The sequence below is a fragment of the Camelus dromedarius genome, chromosome 5, assembly GCF_036321535.1.
Source record: "Camelus dromedarius isolate mCamDro1 chromosome 5, mCamDro1.pat, whole genome shotgun sequence".
Lineage (NCBI taxonomy): Eukaryota > Metazoa > Chordata > Mammalia > Artiodactyla > Camelidae > Camelus > Camelus dromedarius.
In genome coordinates this window covers 70575647-70592457 of record NC_087440.1, presented here as the reverse complement: position 1 = coordinate 70592457, position 16811 = coordinate 70575647, and the positions used below count along the sequence as shown (strand labels likewise).

Genomic DNA, 16811 nt, shown 5'->3' with positions numbered 1-16811 from the left:
CCAGCTAAGCTCATCACTGGCCTCTGAGTAGGATCTGCGTATGTTACACGAGCTTAGAAATAAGAGTCCACCACATACATTTCACTCCTGCAGAATCACTAAGTCTCTCTACCCCAGGATCCCATCCCAACTTCCCAAGCCCCTTTCCACAAAATGTGTTAAGCTTCCTGAGGCTCCTTACCAAAACAACTGCTGCGATGAGGAACAAAGGTTTTACAGGCCGTGGCAATGGCTAGTTCAGCAGAGATTATAGTCTTAATGATCAGGTCTTCTACATGGGCCATCAACGCTACAAAAGGAGAAAATAAAAACACTATCATGCATGGATTAGGACTAGATTCCAGGACACAATATAACTATAAAAGCACATGTGCTCATTTAAAAAAGTCTCCACGTGGCAGTCTTGTGAATGGGTCCTCCAGGAGAAAGCAGGAGGTAGAGTCAAGAATGGAGGTGCTGGGGGATGGACTCAAGAGTCCTCCCTATGACAAAACACAGACACAGAATGGAAAAGGATGCCTGCCCCCTTCTCACTCCTCTCACCCTTCCCTTTGTGGACTGAGACAGGCCTTTGGGTACGCTGTTTCCCACTCTGCTCAAGGCTCAGTGGGAAACTCAGCAATAGTGTCCATCTTGATTCCAAGCCCTGTACTCAAACTTGATCCTGTCCATTCTCCAATTCAGCAACATGAATGAGAGAGATTGCCTTAGAAAAATGTGAACTTGGGGCCAATATGGAGACAGACAATTTGTTATGCGAAAAGGTAACAGTATTTTAGTCAGCAGTTCGTCATTCAAGAAGGATAAACTCACTAAAGATTAAAGGGGAAAGTTTTGTCTTCCAAACTAGAAACAAGAAAAGGGATTTGGGGAGCTATGGTAAGCTTGTTGTTCTCCATCTTCTAAAGGGAAGGACAAATTAATGCCAAGAACAATGATCCCATTAGACATCTCAGTAACACTATTAGAATTAGGAAGAATGACACCTGGTAAGAGGCAAAAGTGGTAAAGGTATACAAAGAAGCGAAGTCAAAAAGGGAAAAGGCCTGGTACTCACCAGTTGTATCTCTGCCTTCCTGTTTCAGATACCTAAGCATAGCACTCATACTCCACTTGTTCCCATAATCCTCCACTTCTGGATCATCACAACTAAAACAAACCAATGGATCAAGGTCACATATGCAACTAGGGCTGACCGTAGAAACAAGATTTTTACAAACAGCCTTCTTTCCTTATAAGTCTTTAGAAAAATATTCCCTTTGCTGACTTTCACTCACTCACTTTTTCTTGGTCTTTTCTGTCATACATGCTTTTGTACCAGTTTCTTCCATTGAAATGACAATGCATATAGCTTGCCTTACTGAGGAGAGTAGGGCAAAAAAAGGCAAATTCTTCCTTAACCAAATAATTATGCATTGTGAAAGAGTAGAAGGAATTTTTGAAAGAAGGTAACAGATTTAAGAATGGTTACAATAAATTGATTGAAATGTTTGGGGACACTAACCTTGCCTTTGAGGTACATGTCACATGAGCCCACAAAACAATCTCTAATGCCATGTTTAGACCAGAAGTGAGTCTGGATGGGTTAGTGAGCTAATCTAGTGTAGCATTTTCATGAGCTAACTCTGCACAGAACTGCTCTGGCATCTGAAGCAAGCTCCCTACTGCCTAGTGATAGACACAGCTTTTTGGGTACCTCCTAAGGTATCACCCAAGGCAGGACTCACTGGAGCCACTACAGAAGTGATGAAGTACAACACCATTATAGCAGCAAAGTGGCAAATGGGGCAGATTCCCACGACTGTTGGAAGGACCTTGCAATCTGGAACTTGTGCTTTGCAGCCACCCCCTTATTCCCTACCACCCACCAGGTGCATCTTCGCTCATGTTCCAGAGTGAAGGTTACTATACCTCCAACCAACTCCAAACACCAATCACAGGACACTCAATGAAATCTATACAGCTTCGGCAACTATGCCATCACTTCCAGATTCCTTTCTTTCTTTCTTTCCTTGGCACTTCTAGGCACCTATTTTTAGTCTGAGTAGAAAGTAACTGATTGGGTTTCTTTTTTATTTTTCCATTTTCTGGCAAAATTATCAGGATGAAAGAAAACAGAGCAGAAAGAATATTTCCACACAGCTGGGTTGGTACTCCCTTCCACTGAATCCTTTTCTGAGATGGCCTCATTTCTTTCTTTAATTTATTCCTAACTATCCCCCCCCCACCCCGATCATACAAGTATTTCTTTTAGAATAATTTAGGAAATACATAAAAGCACAGAGAAGCAGACAGACATCACCCACCCATTAATCCTATCCATTATAGTTAAGCACTGTTAACATTTTAGTATATATCTTTCTAGCTTTCTTCCCCCACTACCTACCCCCTCAGGGGAGAAAAACAGCTTTAGTTATCTTACATATTTAAAAAAGAAATTAAATTGCATGTACTGTCTGGTAACCTGCTTCTTCCACCTGACTATGTACCGCGATGAACATTCTTGTCTCTGATTTTGTGTGCATATCCTTTGTTATTTCTTAAGGTGAAGTTCCTAGAAATGGGATTGCTGGGTCAAAGGGTTTGAGTATTTTTGAAGCTTTTGATACATTCTGCCAAATGACCTAATTTCTTGACTTCTAAAAAGTTCCATATGCCTATAAAATTCCCACCCCTGAGTCAAGTGAGGGAAGACAATGAGGAAGATGAAACTTGGGAAGGAAGGCACATTTTGGTGGAGAAAGGCGATGCTGTAACTGGGCAAGCAACAGAGAAGTAGCAGCAGATATGCCTCAAAACTACTTTAAATGACTCTGACAGCTTTCGCTAAGTTACATGGATATAAACGTAAAGTTTTCCTCCAGTGCAACGTGGTGACTTTCCACTTCTACAATGCCTGCATCTGAAACTGACTTCTCTGCTCTTGGCTCAGGCACAGCCGGTACCTGACATAGTCTCCACTCTTCTTATTCACACTGTAATTTGTCAGGTGCATGAACTGGTTCCGAATGTTCTTGGCTCCTTGGTCATAGCGCACGGTTGCAAACCTGACAGAAAGGACACAGATTAAATGTCAGAAGCAGGGTTTCAAGGAAATACAGGATCAATGAGATATTAATGGGGGGGGGTGACACCCTCCTTGAATACTGAGTGCTTACTAACTGCCAACTCCCATGCTAAGTGTTTCATGTGTAATATCACATTTAATTCAATCCTTAAAGCAATTCTCTGAAGTGGGTAGGATTATATCTATTTTTAAAAATAGATATGAAAATTAAAATATGAGCTAGAAGATTAAGTAACTAGCCCCAAATCACACTGACTCCAAAACCCATGTTCTTAACCATGAGATGCCACTTCTCTGATACAGAAGCAGAACCTTAGACTGACAGGAAGGATGAAAAATGAAAACAGTTATTCACAATCAGGGAAACTGTGTATAGAATGCCATGGATGATGGGGCATTAGCTGGTCCAGAAACACCTTGAGTGCCTATACAATGCCTGGTACTAGAGTATTCTACGGAAAATATTAAGCAAAAAGAAAAAAAGCAAAACGATATACTGACTTAGAACTCACATCCATGGAAAAAACAGAACTGATCTACAAAATAAAGAAAACAAGAATGGCAGCATTAATAGCATACAAAGCCTAGGTCTTCAGAGCAACATAAATAGGCACATAGTGAGATTAATTCTTGAACTTGGAATGAAGGCAAAAGACAGAAGGATTAAACATGGAGCCCACGGAAAACAGGGCAGCAATTCGATATCCTGGACTATTGCCAAACGAAGACCAAAGTATAAAATATATGTGCCTCTGAAGGAAGTAGCCAAGAAAAGAGAAAACTTTCCAGTGATGCTCAACATCAACAAAGGACACTCGAGTCGAATGGTCATGGTAAATATCAAGCCCTGTTTACATACCACTATACCCATATCACCCTGCACTAAAGTGGTTTTCCCCAGAGTCACATCCAAGTGTGTGAAAAAAAATCCTGGAAGGCCACAAGTTTATTTTCCTATGATTTAAAAATTATTTACATGTGCTTACTCAGACTATGAAGTCAAAATGAATTTTTACCACATTAAAGGGCAGCATTTAAAATTTTCCCTCTTCTCTATTTCTTCTCACTCACCCACTATCTCTGCTCCCTAATTCCCTGCACTAGAAATATACAAAAGCCGAAGAAAGAGAAGCAGAAAAAAGAAAAAAACAAACAAACAAAAAAATCCCCAAACTAAAATAAACAAACATGAGGCCAGGAAGAAGGATGTGGACACAGAGAAAATGTTGACCAGGCATGTGTGGCTAAGGGACAAGAGTTTGATAAGCACTACCATGCATGAGAAGGATCTCAGATTTTCCAGAAACTTGCAGCAGTTATCACTTAACTTCAGCCATGTCACTCCACAGAGAGTAAACCTTACCTATATATCCCAATCTTCCTTCTTCTGAGGTTCTCCAATCAAGCGGGAAATAGTCATTCTCTAAATTCTTGTGAAATGCAGAGGGGGCCCACACAGGCCCCACAGAGGCTGCCTGCCTCCACCAGACATTACCTCACGGTGTCATACCCCCTGCCATCTCCCCCCAAAATAATGATTTAGAGGGAGGGAAAAGGTTCTGCTTCAGAGAAAGAGGTTTTTCATCTCTTCCACATCCGAGTACCTGATCTAATTTGGTCAGTGACATGAAAAGACTGGCACAGGCCTGGCAGGTCAATGGGAACTGGTACCCAGCACATCTGTCAGTCCTATACTCCCTTTCTCAATAGGACCTCATCCCTGAAAAATAAGTTTCCTTCTTCCTAATCTCCCTTTTTGCACGGGCAAAATTCCAAAACTCAGGAAGGACAAGATTATTAATGTTACAGTTCCACAGAACATAAGCAGCAAGAAGTAAGAATTAGAGAAAACAAAAACAAGAAAAACTTCAGCTCACTGGAAAAGTTACCCCAAAGGGCAAAAGTGCTACCCTCTTTACTTCAGTCAGCCCAAGGGGGAGCGTAGAAGACCACTGAGAGGAAAAGCAGGTGTATATGCTCCTCCTTCCTCTTAACCCAGGGAGATCTTCCAGTTCTCACTAAAAACTGCAATAAACAGACCATATTCATCTCTGGTACCCATTTTCCAACATTTTCTTCTCATTGTCTCAATCAAAGATCCCATTAGTCTCAGGTGTGACCTACTAATCAAGTTCTGATTACTCACAAAGGTTTTTTGGTTTTTTTCTTAATTTGAATTATTTGGCCAACATTTAAAGTTCAGACCCAAAAAGGAAAAAAAGAGAAAAAAAAGAACAAACAAAATTCAGACCTTTCTTCCTGAAGCCCAGTGGCAGAGTCAGCCACGTGATGAAGATGGCGGACGGGATGGTAAGGCAGCTGAGGGGCAGCACAAGGAGGCTATTCAAGCAGGATGGGGGCCCCACATGGGTCAAAGTTCACACAAGAGGGCATCTGAATGGAGTGGGGTCAGGGAGGGGAGGCTGCATGTGAGTGAACTGAGCAAATAAATAAATACGCTGAAGATAATGGAGGTCCGATTTCTCACTATTGGAGAAAAGAGACAAAAAATATGGAAAGGGAAAAGGCTGGAATGAACCCTGTAGTTTTGAGCTAGAATTGGAGGTTTCAGTATGAACTCCTGCTTTTCACAGAGAGATATAGAAAGAAGCATAGATGTAAATGTGTATATATGTGTACCTGTATGTATATCCATACACATATTTCCATTGTGAGGACCTGAGAGCAGAGACACCCCAGAAGAATGAGCATATCTAGCACCCGGATCTTGATTTCTAAATGCTATTCTCCATTAAAAGCAACCACTGCTCCATGGAGAAAACCGCTGATTCAGCGCTGAGGCAGAGAAAGAAGACAACAAGCCTGAACTATCTTGTGCTCAAAGAATGAGGGGACATGTCAAAATAAATTATGACAGTAAAGGATTATAACCCATTAAATAACACAGGAATCCTTCAGTCCACATTGGTGTATATAAATAAACAAATAAATGAACGGATGGAGAGAAAACTCTTCCTGGGAGTAAAATGCCAAACAGTAAAAGTAAAAGGAATGACAGGATTACAAAATCCTCATTCGACAACCATCACAGTAACAGTTCATCCAGGCAAGAAACATCAATGGATATTAAAATTACTGGGTGAAAATGAAATGAGGAATGAGATTTTACATGGTCTCGAGTATCTCTTCATAGTATATTTATGAATTACAGAGGGGAAAACAAAGTAACTTTACAGTGGAGAAATCTGGCAGACTGTCTTAGTCGAGTGGTCAATACCACTAAATAGTTATCATGTGCCATCAAATGCAATGCAGGAAGAACCCAGTATCACTTCTGTGACCTTCTGGCTAAAAATACGTAAACTGAGTCTAATTATGAAAAAATATCTGACAAACTCAAATTAAGGGCCACAAAATGACTGGCCTAAATCTTCAAAATTGCTGCAGTGATGAAAGTCAATGAAAGACTGAGTAAATGTTTCAAAGCAAAGGAGACTAAAGAGACTCAACAACTAAATATATGACCCTAGGTTTGGAGCCTTCTGTTCTAAAGAACATTATTTCTTAGGGCAACCAAAGAGTTGAAGATAAGTTTCTCTTTATAGAAGTATTTACACTAATGATTGAAGAAAAAAATGATAGAACTAGTATATTGCCTTCTGTAACCTCTAATGAATTAATGCATCTAATTAGTGATTTTCAATTGCTATTATAACGAGACAGGAAATTGGAAATTATGTATCTTCTATTGGCAGAATACATCACCACCAATAAAGTAGTCTGAGAAAACACCAAACCTGAATATGACAATTACCAATGTACATGAAATAGAACAACAGAGCATGTTAGCATTATGGAGATGAACTCCACAACACAGTCTGTAACAGATTCTTCAGGAAGAATGATTGGATTCTATAACAACAATAACAACAACAACAAAAAAGCAAAAACAAAGAGAGATGGAGGGTGAATCTATAAATTAGAAAACACTTAAAAAACATGTTAACCAATCTGCATGGATCTTGTTTACATCCCAATTCAATATAAACAAAAAGTGAAAATTAAAAAAAAAACCCATTATTAGAACAGTTAGCAAAATTTGAATGTGATCTCTAGATGAAAGGTAAAAGGCAGTTCTTCTTACCATTTTTACAGCTTTTCTGTAACTTTGAAATGGTTTCAAAATTAAAAGCCTAAAAACAAGGGTAAATTTCTCAATAAAAAAATCTAGATTTTTCAGCCTCCCTTAAAAAACCAGAAGATCTGGCAACACCACCTGCCTCAGTCCATTCAGGTTGCTGTAACAAAATACCACCTACTGTGCAGCTTATAAACAACAGAAATTTATGTCTCACAGTTCTGGAGGCTGGAAGTCCAACATTAAGAATCAAGCAGACAGACAGGACCTTCCTGCTGTGTCCTAATGGAGTGGAGGGGTGAGGAATCCCTCCGGGCCCTCTTTTATAAAAGGGCACTAATCACATTCAAGAGGGTGCCACCCTCATGACCTAATCACCTCCCAAAGTTCCCACCTCCTAGTATCATCACCTTTGGGGTTGGGATTTCAACATATGAATTGGGGGAGACATATTCAGATCACAGCACTACCACATATCAGTGACTTGCTGCTTCTGAATAGTAAATGCCCTTTAGGTAGGACATGTGATCTCTGGTTCTCCAGTCTCCACCTGGACAATTTCTTTAGTGAATGTTCTTGTGAGCATTTAAGTTTGTGACTCTTGATTTAGATCTTCACACACCAAATTTCATCCTATTTAGGTCTGAAAGCTTCAACAATTTCTTTATTAGAAACAACTTAAAAGAGGTAATTCTCTACTAGGTCGCCCAGGACCAAGTTTGCAGTTACTTCTCCTAACACATGCTGAAATTTATTGATGAATTGAGTCTTGACACTCCTCTTAATGAAATAACGATTTAGGAAAAGCTCTCATGAAAGAATTTCATCACTTTGATCTTTAAGCCAAAAGGAAAGAAGGAAGGAAGGGAGGGATAAAAGGAGGGAGGGAGGAAGGGAGGAAGAGAAGGGGGCTCTACTTTCTTTGTCAAATCTGAAACCCTGGGTATCAGTTCACAACCTACTGATGAATAGAGAACTATATCCCCATTTCTTTTTTTGCCACATTGAAACATATATGAATTATCTTTATTCTGACAATAAATTCTTAAATCAAAAGCTGCATTTCCTTTTTGCTTTCTAATGGTTCTCAATGAGAATCAAGACGATGGAATATCTGTCTAAAACTCTTGAGTGTCTATGTGAAGGAAGGCTCTTGATGTTAGACATAGAGTAGGCACCTGACAAGCATTAACTGAAATTACACCTGCATTGCTTGTTCAGAACTTTACCAATATGGAACTCAGCCGGGAAGGAAAGTGCCAACTTAGTGGGATCTTTTCAACTCTCTTCCCCCATTTGAAAATGACTTTGTTCTCCTGAGAATCTCTGTCAGAGTCATAGAGAGTCTAGATGTAGGACAGTCAAACTGCACCCCACACCTCGCTTTGATAGCTACATATTCCAACAAACATTCACTACAAACGTACAAAGTAAAGGGAGGCCAGCTCTGAGGAGACCCTGGCTGTGGCCCATGAGTTATCTTTCAGCAGGTGTAGCCACTCAGAGCCAAAAAGGCCTGGAGGATGAAGAGACAGCACCTCAGGCAGCCTTGCCAGGAGCCACTGGGTTTCATCCTGGCCTGACCCAGAAAAATCCCATGGAAGAGAACAAGAGGCCCAAGAGCTCTCTGATCTGCTGTCAGCCAGCTGCGGCCGGGAGACTGCCAAAGTGCTGCAGTGACTGGGCAGCGCCCCACGGGGCCGTCTGGGAGGGGATTACCAGCCTGATCCCCTGGTCTTCTGAGCCAGAAATGACTCAAACTTCACAAACAGCCAGGGCCTGCCAGGGAGGGTGACAATGAGCACTGGAGAGGGTTTTCTCCCCCTTCTTGGTGTCTCTTCCCCCTCTTGCTGCTGTGGCAGATTCTGGACAGTGTGCAGCCTGTGAGGTAATCTGAATTCCTTGGCAACCGGCAAGTACCTGAATTCTTTCAAAACCACAGGAATCCAGCAGAGAAAAGGTAAATATCCCTGCGGAGCCAGTGTTAATTAGCAAGGAAGGCTACTGAAGAAGGAACTGGGGGTGGGGAGGAAGGGAGAGGCATTACAAATGCTTTGGGATCTTTTCTGAATTTCCACTGAATAATATGGCTGAGGCAGAAGAGAGGCAGTCCCGACCGGGGCCTTCTCACTGTCCCTCCTCCCACCTCCACCACGTGGGTGGAGCTCCCCGGGCCAGGGGACCAGCACTTTCATCTCCCCCAGGTTGCTAGTGCTACCTATCTTTGTGTCTCTGACAACACATTTGGTTTTCAACTCAATTTTGTTTAATTTTTTTTCAACTTTTTATTTTTCCTGTTTCAGTGAAAATTTGGGTATTCGCTTTGTCTCAAAAAGGGCCTCATCAAATCATTTAGACCACATACTGGATCCACCTAAAACTGTAAAATCCAGGACAAAGTCTTTTTGGATTCCACCTCTGACAGGAAAAAGAACCTACACCATTTTGGTAGAGAACAGCACCCCTCTCTGGAAACTTGAGTGCCCCCTGCTGGCGCAAAAACAGCAACGCACTCGTGAAACAAAAGTAGGAAGGGGCAAGATGCTGGACTCAAATACCACTAAGACAATTTTTTAAAACGTATCAACATGTTGCCCACAAGAAAATAATGAGACTTTTTCTACTTCCTATAATAATAAAACAACAAGAAAAAATGAAATTATTAGTTTAGAAAGAAACTAGGCAGGGCCTCTTTAGTAAATACAGGAAGGTTAAAGAATTTACACAAAATTTTCATCTCACAGAACTGTCCTGTGAAAAGAACTTAATCTTTCTGTCACCTGAGCATGAATTTTGAGGCCCCAAACAGAAGTGATGTGGGATAAGACCGTTCTTTTCTAAATAAGGAAACCAATTACGCTGCTGCCAGTTCTGTCTCTTTAGCAAAGATTATGGTTTTCCTTGTCGAGCCTCAAAGTAAAACGGTCTAGTGATCTCATCCCGAACTGATTATCTCCAGCAATGTCTATATAAAACCCACGTGACACAAGATTACTAGCGGCTGCAGATCTGGGGATGCTGTAGACTATTGAATGTAATGACACAGTTGAGAGGATTCTAAGGATTAAAAAGAAGCAGATGGATGCCAAGATGCACAGTGCTTAAGACACAGAAATGAAGGCACATGGAAGTTACTGTGCAGAGCGACACACCCTCACAGGCCCGGCTACTACCCTGTCATCGTGTACTGTCCTTTTGTAAAGCTTTTATATTCACCTATATTTTTAGGTAAAATGAGCCAAAACCCTGAAAATTCATATTTTGGGGTTCCATTTGGCCCGAGTTTGTAAAAAGTTGTTTTCCAAGTTATTCTGAGAAACAGCATCCATCTTTTTATTCATGTGTATACTAAGTTCCTGTTGGAGGCAAGAGAACAGAGTTACTCAGTTCAGTGCGTTCTGACTTCCAACACACAGCCAATAGCCAAAGCACTTGCACGTCTGTAGTAAATCCTATAATAAATATTGGTATTGCTCTCATCTTGCATCCGAACCATTGAGGTTTTAAAACTATGCCAAATGTTACCAATAGAGAGGGCTATTAACACTGTGGGTGAAATGCCTTCGGAATAATATGCAGAGCGTACTGCTGTGATATTCTTGAGAAATCACGAGCATAACCTTGAGGTCTTTTCCCTACTCAAGAAGTCCAATCTACGGCGGGACATGCTCAGTTCCCAAGAAGGGTACAGGAGACAAGCTGGATGAGGATGAGTGGAGGGAGGAGGGCAAAGAAGCTGGTGATGCACAGGAGGGAGTGTGCAGGTGCCCTAAATTACAAGATGGAGGATCCTCAGCACCTTAGATACCTGGGCACAAGTAAGGGGTATAGTTCACCTTCTTTTTGTTGTAGACAATATGAGGACCCGGCTCTTATCCCTATACTTCAAAATATGAGAGTACATGTGTCTAAAAATACTAGAAAACTTCTGTCCTATGAAGATCTGACTCGAATTCATAGTCAGTTTGTGCCCAGTTTACCTCAAACTGAGGTTTTAGTTTTAAAAACTGTTTTAGTTTTCCCCCTCCTCAACTTTCAAAGAACCAGAGACCAAATCTTGGGAGCTTCAGCGGCCTTCAGAGTTCCCGGGGTTCAAAATCATAAATCTTAGCTAAGACTATGACAGGGCTTAGAAATGCTGTCACTGCCACCTAGAGGTGAAGGCAAGACATGGCTCAACCAACTAGTATCTGGTTGACATTCTCACCTGACTCTAGTCACAGGACGTATAAAAAAATTTGAGTATATGAAATAATTAAAATACAACTCTAAAATAACAGTTGTCAGAGTACAGTAATATGTGTCAAAGCACCTATAATTAAATAGGTAGCCTTCTTTTATCAATGGTATTTCCCATCTCTGAAGTACGTTTTCTAAAAGAAACATACAGACCATGCTTTTTACAGATGCAAACCACCTGCTAAACTGCTATGCTCTATAAAGAGACTATGCATAAAAGGAGCTTCAGAACAAGCTACTTGGTAAAATACATATATATTATATATTGGTTTTGTGAGGGGAATAGATATATGTATGTATATGTGTACATATACATATATATACATTAGTTTTGTGGAGGAAAAGAACACAAGCACATGTACTCATTTTAAACAATTTAAAGGGTCTATGAAAATACTGTCACCAGTAAAATCCTGTGGATATGGGAAATGAAACTTCAAATTATTATAACTGGAACTTAATTTTGTAAGTCACACTACCTTAAAGCCTAAACAGTACCTCAAGAAAAACAGAATAATATCTATAACCACTGTAAAATATATTACAGACTTGTAGGTGAAAAAAAAGAGCAGCTAACTCTCCTCCACCCAGAATACAAGAGGACATGAAACAGCTCAAGTCTTCAGCTCTGGTGTCAGATCCAGGAGTTCAAATTCCCACCCCACTATCATCAGTCAGCTGGAAGATCTCAGAAAAGTGACTTCAAGTTCCCTTAACTCTCGTTAAGCCTCAGTTTCCTCAAGTGCAAAAATGCATCAACTTTAAGCTTGTTGTGGGCATTCAGATAAATATCTGGTATATAACTGGTATACAAGTGGGGATTTTTTTCCTCCTTTTCTAGGTCATTTGTGAAAAACAGCAGTCCCAGCATCTTCACATCAATTTCCGTTTCATGAAAATACAACGTGATCCTGGATCCTGGCTGCAAAAGGTGTGTGTTTACAGACACGTGCTTGTTCATATGTGTGGATATGCAGGTGAGGTTGTAAAATAGTTAAGACTGTATTTCTGCATCTGAAGCCCATCTGGAGACCTTCTATTCTCCTGAGTTGAACACGACAGAAAAAACAACCTGATCTTGATATACCACTGAAGGGCCCACTCTAGTAACACCCCGGGCACAGGCCTCTTACCTAGCCAGCCCTTCCTCATAGAGGTAGATGACGAGAGGGTCATAGGACGTCACAAGCACATAGAGGCGCACGTCAAACTTGAAATCTAGAAAAAAAGTTTAGGTGTACAGGAACACTGAGTTCATTTGTTTTCTGTTACAGAATGGACAGGGCAACATAACAAAAACTGCCTACACACCTTGCCTTCTGAGGATAAACAATAATTCTACTATACATATATACATACCTAACAAGAGAGAGAATATATATATATATATATATATATATATATATATAGTACAGCTTGCATGCACATTTATTATCATATAACCTATAAAGCACTCTCTTTTTGATCATCTTCAAAATAATCCTATGATCTAGGTAAGGAACCAGCCTTATCTCTGGAGTCACAGTCGCCAAGAATTTCACACTAGCTTAATTAAGACTTACTAGAGAAGACTATAAAAATGTTTAAAAAAAAGAAAAATTCAGTAAGATCAGGCCCCATCCAGTGAAGGACCTAATGACAACTCACCGTCTATGAGCAGGGGGTTGTTAATGTAACGGGAGACCAGGATGTTCTCCTCCAGGGAAATCTGGTTTGGCTATTGAGTAAAGAGAAAAAAGTGAAAGGGTAGAAATGCAAAGGAATCTTCACTTATAATAAGGAAGCAAAGTTCTTAACCTTTTAGAAACAATAATGTGGAAAACTAACTGTAAGAAAAGCTTTCCTTCAAGCTCTCCACATAGTAATTGGTCATATAACACACCACTTTCATAAACACCGTGGGTATCCAGTTATAATAGGGAAAAAAGAAACTTACACAGCCCCTCTCACATAATAAATAGAGCCTAAACAGCTTCAAAGATTTATATACATGATATTAAGTATTTACACGCCCAGAAAATAAAAGCTACTTAAAAAATAAATGAAAACTTGCTTTCTCAAGGGAACTCTCCTACATTGTTGGTGGGAATGTAATTTGGTGCAGCCACTATGGAAAACAGTATGAAGATTCCTTAAAAACCTAAAAACAGAGTTACCATATGATCCAGCAATCTCACTCCTGGCCATACACCCAGAGAAAACTCTTAATTCAAAAAGATACATGAACCCCAATGTTCACAGTAGCACTATTTACAATAGCCAAGACAAGGAAGCAACCTAAATGTCCATCAACAGATGGCTGGAAAAAGAAGATGTGGTATATGTATTTATATATATAAATATATACACAATGGAATACTATTCAGCCATAAAAAGAATAGAATAATGCCATCTGCAGCAACACAAATGGACCTAGAGATTACCATACTAAGTGAAGTAAGTCAGACAAAGACAAATATTATGATATCACTTATATGTGGAATCTAAGAGGAAAAAAAAAGATACAAATGAATTTATTTACAAAACAGAAAGAGACTCACAGACATAGAAAACAAACTTATGGTTACCAAAGTGGAAGAGGAGGGGATAAATTAAGAGTTTGGGATTAGCAGATACAAACTACTATATATAAAATAAACAACAAACTCCTACTGTAGAGCACAGGGAACTACATTCAATATCTTGCAGTAACCTATAATGGAAAAGAAAAGATACATATATACATAAAAATGTATAACTGAATCACACAACAGTGTAAATCAATTGAACTTCAGTTAACAAAGAAACTTACTTCCTCCCAATGTAAAGCATGTTGGAAATTTTAAAATACTGCCATTATTCTATTCTTTTGTGGAGGGTGGAGATTAGGTTTATTACTTATTTATTTATTTACTTACTTACTTATCTTTTTAATGGAGGTACTGGGGATTGAACCAGGACTTTGTGCACACTGCTAAGCGTGCACTCTACCTCTAAGCTATACCCTCTCTGCTATTACCATTATTTTTACATGAAGGCTTTCATCAAGTTGCTCAAAGAACTTACAGATCTTTCCACAATGGATCCTGACATCTCCCCTGTGAAATGGGACGGATGTTTCACTGATTCACTCAATAGTGCTTTCTATGCCATTGAATGCAAAGACCGAACTAGATCTCTTGAAGATTTTTTTGAATGCAAAAAGAGTTGTCTACACAATAAGTAATGATGAGTATTGCTGGATACTGTAGAAGGCACCGAGGATACAGTCATGAAGAGATACAATCCCTGCCCTCACAGAGCCTAACCTCTAATCCCAAGAGTGTGACATTTAGGTAGAGGGACAGCAAAATATATCATCTAAAAGAACACAAAGCAGCATCCCTACAAATACAAGACGTGAGGTTGCAGAATGAAGTGCAGACCAGTGTGGTGGGACCAGTCATGGAAGGCTTGTCCTGGAAGAGGAGGTTCAGGAGGGAGTGCTGAAAGCTATCATGCACAAGGGGAAAGGCAAGGAGGCCGGCATGGAAAGACAGCAGGTGCAAAGTCCAGGAGAAAAGAGAGTGGCCAGATTCACTGACCTGGGGCTAAAAGACTGACCTGGGAAATAATGAAAAGTCTGGTTAGACAATGAGGAGGGAATATCCCACTGGCAAAGGATCTGAACCTCTGGCAAGAGGAATCTAGACTGAACATGGTGGGAAGCACGATATTATTGTGGATTCTTGATTAAGTAAACAGTAAAATGAAAATATCTGGAACAGAATATCTCTAAGTGAGATAAAGACAGAAAAATCAGCTGTCAATCACCATAATCCATATAGGACAAAAGGACTGCAAAGAGGAAATGGCCACAATGATAACCGTGATGACAATAACTACAGTAGCAGCAACAGAAATAACTATCAACGTTTGCAGGAAAAAAAAATTGTATCAATTAATACCAAACATTTGCTATATGCCAAGTGCTGTTCTAATCCTTCACAAGTATTATTTCATTTCATCCTCGTTCAACCCCACAAGGTAAGTATATCACTGTCCAATATGACAGACGAGGGAAGAATCAGAGAGGGTTAGGAATCTGCTCAAAGGCACACAGCTAATAAGTGACAGAGTAGCATTTGAACCCAGGCAGTCTGCCCTAGAAGTGTAATTCTTAAGCAATATTCACAGCTTTCTCCGAAGTTCTGATCTAAAAAATGGACCCCAAATTCAAAAGTTTGCCTTTATAATAATGCATTTGCTATCCCAAGTACTACAGTTATCATAAAATAAGGATAATTTTGTGACCCATAACATCATACACAATCATGATGAGCAATTCCAGAGTCAAGATAATGAGACTCCCCTCTCATTTCCCACTGCTGCTATCTCAAACCCACAACACGAGTTTCACATGCCATCTCTATGCATCATGTGGACACCACAACGTCACTACTGATTCACACTCATGGACCTGGTCACCCACACCATCTCCTGACTCCCTTACATTTCTCGATCAGTTTCTCACACATACTATTTCTATTTTGAGTCAGCTTAGTCTGTAAGAACTGATGCAATCACAGTACACAGCAGCAAGCTGCAGGCGGTGTTCCAAACCTAAAATCAAACAACTGCAGCTCTTTCTCTACTGAGTAACACCTACAGGCTACAAGAGACCACCCAATTGTCCTGGGATCCAGAGAATCCACTGTTAATGATCTTCAATCCATGACACACCTAATGTCCACGCCCGTGTCCTCTCTTCCTTTTCTCATCAAATACATTTGTCCTTTGAGTTTTGCATAACATAATCTCTTACATTATTTAGGTAACTTTAATATGTGTTCAGTGGTCTTTACCTCTCATTTCTATCTGCTTAGGAATTAAATTGTAAGCTCACAGAAGAAGAGAACGATTTGGGTTCAGTTTTTTTGCATACTGTAATAATGATGAGCAACTCATAAAACCTTTTTGATATCTTCAAGCCTGTTTCCTTTTCAATCATTCCAAATTAACTCATTTTAAATGATGTCAGTTCTAAGCTCAAATTGCCCTCCAAAGTATGCTAAAGCAAGAATCTGAATTGCTGGGAAAGCTGGAAACCCATTTTTTCTAATTTGACGTTAAGATTAAAGCTCATGATATCTGTTAAGTTATTGTATGGTAGAATGGTGCAGTGGTTAAGAATGCAGGCTCTAGAATCAGCGAGACCTGAGTTGAAATCTTCACTTACTAAGGAAAGAATAGTATCTACCTCTTAGGGTTCTTATAAAGACTAAATGAGATTATATTTGGAAGGTGCAGTGGTAGGCACACAGTAAACGCTCAACAAATACGTTATTATTATTGCAAACTCAAGAGTATCTATGTGGTTCTGTTTACTAAGGTCCATAACTCGACAGCATTCATCACGGCGGGTCACGTGCCATCCTGCTCAGAACA

At 40.0% G+C, this 16811-nt stretch overlaps 1 protein-coding gene across 12 annotated transcripts in view; it reads right to left on the bottom strand.

Moving 5' to 3' along the window:
• Positions 1-16811, bottom strand: part of TTLL5 (tubulin tyrosine ligase like 5) — a 254949-nt gene that overhangs the window by 207287 nt on the left and 30851 nt on the right. For all 12 annotated transcript variants that reach the window (XM_064486123.1, XM_064486125.1, XM_064486128.1 and 9 more), the window contains exons 8-12: positions 13053-13122; positions 12539-12623; positions 2946-3047; positions 1058-1149; positions 182-289 (exon numbers count right to left, since the gene is read on the bottom strand). In XM_064486123.1, coding sequence (XP_064342193.1) covers positions 182-289; positions 1058-1149; positions 2946-3047; positions 12539-12623; positions 13053-13122 — 457 coding nt within the window. The remainder of the gene's footprint in view (positions 1-181; positions 290-1057; positions 1150-2945; positions 3048-12538; positions 12624-13052; positions 13123-16811) is intronic.